At 47.4% G+C, this 2365-nt stretch overlaps 1 protein-coding gene across 1 annotated transcript in view; it reads left to right on the top strand.

Annotated features, from left to right (window-relative positions):
• The window catches only part of LOC104984196 (sodium/glucose cotransporter 1-like), a gene marked incomplete at its 5' end in the record, with an annotated part of 19173 nt that overhangs the window by 10426 nt on the left and 6382 nt on the right, over nucleotides 1-2365 (top strand). Inside the window, one exon of the mRNA XM_010833843.1 lies at nucleotides 2166-2334. Coding sequence (XP_010832145.1) covers nucleotides 2166-2334 — 169 coding nt within the window. The remainder of the gene's footprint in view (nucleotides 1-2165; nucleotides 2335-2365) is intronic.

Genomic DNA, 2365 nt, shown 5'->3' with positions numbered 1-2365 from the left:
TGAGGCGCCTCCGTCCTGTTTTCCGTAGCGGCTGCACCGGCTTACGCTCGCACCAGCGTCCCCAGCGCCCCTTTCTCCCCTCCCCACCGGCACGTGTCATCTCTCGTCTTTCTGACGGCAGCCCTTCTAGCGGGTATGAGACGGCATCGCACTGTAGTTCTTGCCTCTCCCTGATGAGTGGTGCTGAGCGCCTTTTCATGTGCCCGTCGGCCATCTGAGTATCTTCTTTGGAACAATGTTTACCAGGTCCTTGTGCATTTGTAATTCTATTATTGCTGCTGTTAAAGTTGTCCAAGTTCCTCTTCTTTCTGGTCAGAAGTCATCTATAATTCATAGTACTGCTCTGTGTATGTAATGCGTCTTCTTTCCTGGATTTTTACAATTTTCTCTTCATTTTTGGTTTTCAGCAGTTTTGTTATGGATGTGCTGGTTGGGTTTTGCTGAAATTCTTAATCTGCAAATTAATGTTTTTCACCAGATCTGGGAAATTGTTGACCATTATCTCTCTGCATGTCTGTCTGCTGCGTCCCTCTTCTGCTTACACACATATTAGCCTTTTGATATTGTCCACAGCTCATGGAGGCACTGTTTATTTTAAAAATTTTTTTCTCTGTGTTCTTCAGTTTCGATTTTCATCAGTCTCCCTTGAGGATATTGGCCCTTTCTTCTGCCATTTCCAATTTACTGTTAAGGCCAACCTGTGAATTTTTCATTTCATATTTTCAACTGGAATTCTAGTTCTGGAGTGTCTGTTTTGTTGGTTTTAAAATTTTCTCTAGTATTCCATTTTCTGCCTTGATTTCCCATCTATTCACTCATAACTATCATTTCGTCCAAATTCTTTAAGATAACTGTAGTAGTTGCTTTGAAGCCTTTGTTCATTTTAATACCTGAACCATCTTGGGGTTGATTTCTTTTGACGTCTGTTTTCCTTGACTGTAGGTTACATTTTCTTTCTTCTCCCCACTCATAGAAAAGTTTTATTATATACTTAACATTGTAGATAATAGTAGAAATTCTGGATCATGTTCCTCTGAAGAATATTGGCTTTTGTTCAAGTATGCAGGTAAATTCCTAGCCGATTCCCTTGAACTTAAGGGGGCCTCTTTTTTTTTCAAATTAATTTAATTTTTATTGAAGGATAATTGCTCTATGGAATCTTGTTGTTTTCTGTCAAACCTCAGCATGAATCAGGCATAGGTATACACGTCTCCCCTCCTTGTGAACCTCCCTCCCATCTCCGTCCCCACCCCACCCCTCTAGGCTGACACAGGGGGCCTGGCATTCATGCTTGGTCAGTGTGACTGCGGAGAAGGCAATGGCACCCCACTCCAGTACTCTTGCCTGGAAAATCCCATGGACGGAGGAGCCTGGTAGGCTGCAGTCCATGGGGTCGCTAGGAGTTGGACACGACTGAGCGACTTCCCTTTCACTTTTCACTTTCACGCATTGGAGAAGGAAATGGCAACTCACTCCAGTGTTCTTGCCTGGAGAATCCCAGGGACGGGGAGCCTGGTGGGCTGCCGTCTATGGGTCACACAGAGTCAGACACGACTGACGTGACTTAGCAGCAGCAGCAGCAGTGTGACTCTGCGTCAGTTTTCTCTAGTCGTGTAGCGAATTCTTAGTCCCGGACACACTCTCTGCTTTCAGTGGAAAGCCCTAGGCGGTTCCCTCTGCAGGCAATGGAATCTTTGCTCAGCCTTTTCTGTCTCTCACCAGTTGCTTGGTTGCTCGTTGTGGACTGTTGGGCAGCTTTCCCGCATGAGCAGCCGAGGGCGTAAGGGAGCTGACAGCAGTCTGTAAAGTCAGGCACATCACTGCTCCATCTGAAGTGTGTACAAGTGCGTTATCCCTCAAGGAAGTAACGTTTCCCATGTATTGTATATTGTAAGCATGACCACCTCAAGACACACCCTCCAAATGTGATGAAAATCTACGCACGATCCAGTCCAGAAGTTGAAGGGGTTTTAAGAACCCTCGGGCCCCGTTAGTGTTTAGGGGTATGCTGTCTCCTCTGCCACACTTAAGGAACGGGCATCCAAATGTACCCTAAGGAGTGATTAGAACTAGCTCATAGTTTATGGTTTGCAGGTGTTCTATTGGCAGGTTAAACAGACAAGCACAAACCCCTCAGTGTCGCTGACCTTCGGTTGAACTTGCAGGCTCTTTGTTATAGTCCTGCTCGCCGTCTCGGTCGCCTGGGTGCCCGCCCTGCAGGTGGCTCACAGGGAGCAGCTGTTTGAGTACATGCACACGCTGCTCAGCTACCTGACGCCGCCCGTGGCCGCCACGTTCCTGCTGGCCGTCTTCTGCAAGAGGGTCACTGAGCAGGTAGGTGGCTCACACCGCGGGGTGGGCGGGC

Source organism: Bison bison, unplaced genomic scaffold, assembly GCF_000754665.1.
Source record: "Bison bison bison isolate TAMUID 2011002044 unplaced genomic scaffold, Bison_UMD1.0 scf7180017845352, whole genome shotgun sequence".
Classification (NCBI taxonomy): domain Eukaryota; kingdom Metazoa; phylum Chordata; class Mammalia; order Artiodactyla; family Bovidae; genus Bison; species Bison bison.
The sequence above is the reverse complement of the archived record's forward strand: the minus strand, read 5'-3'. Positions and strand labels throughout refer to the sequence as shown.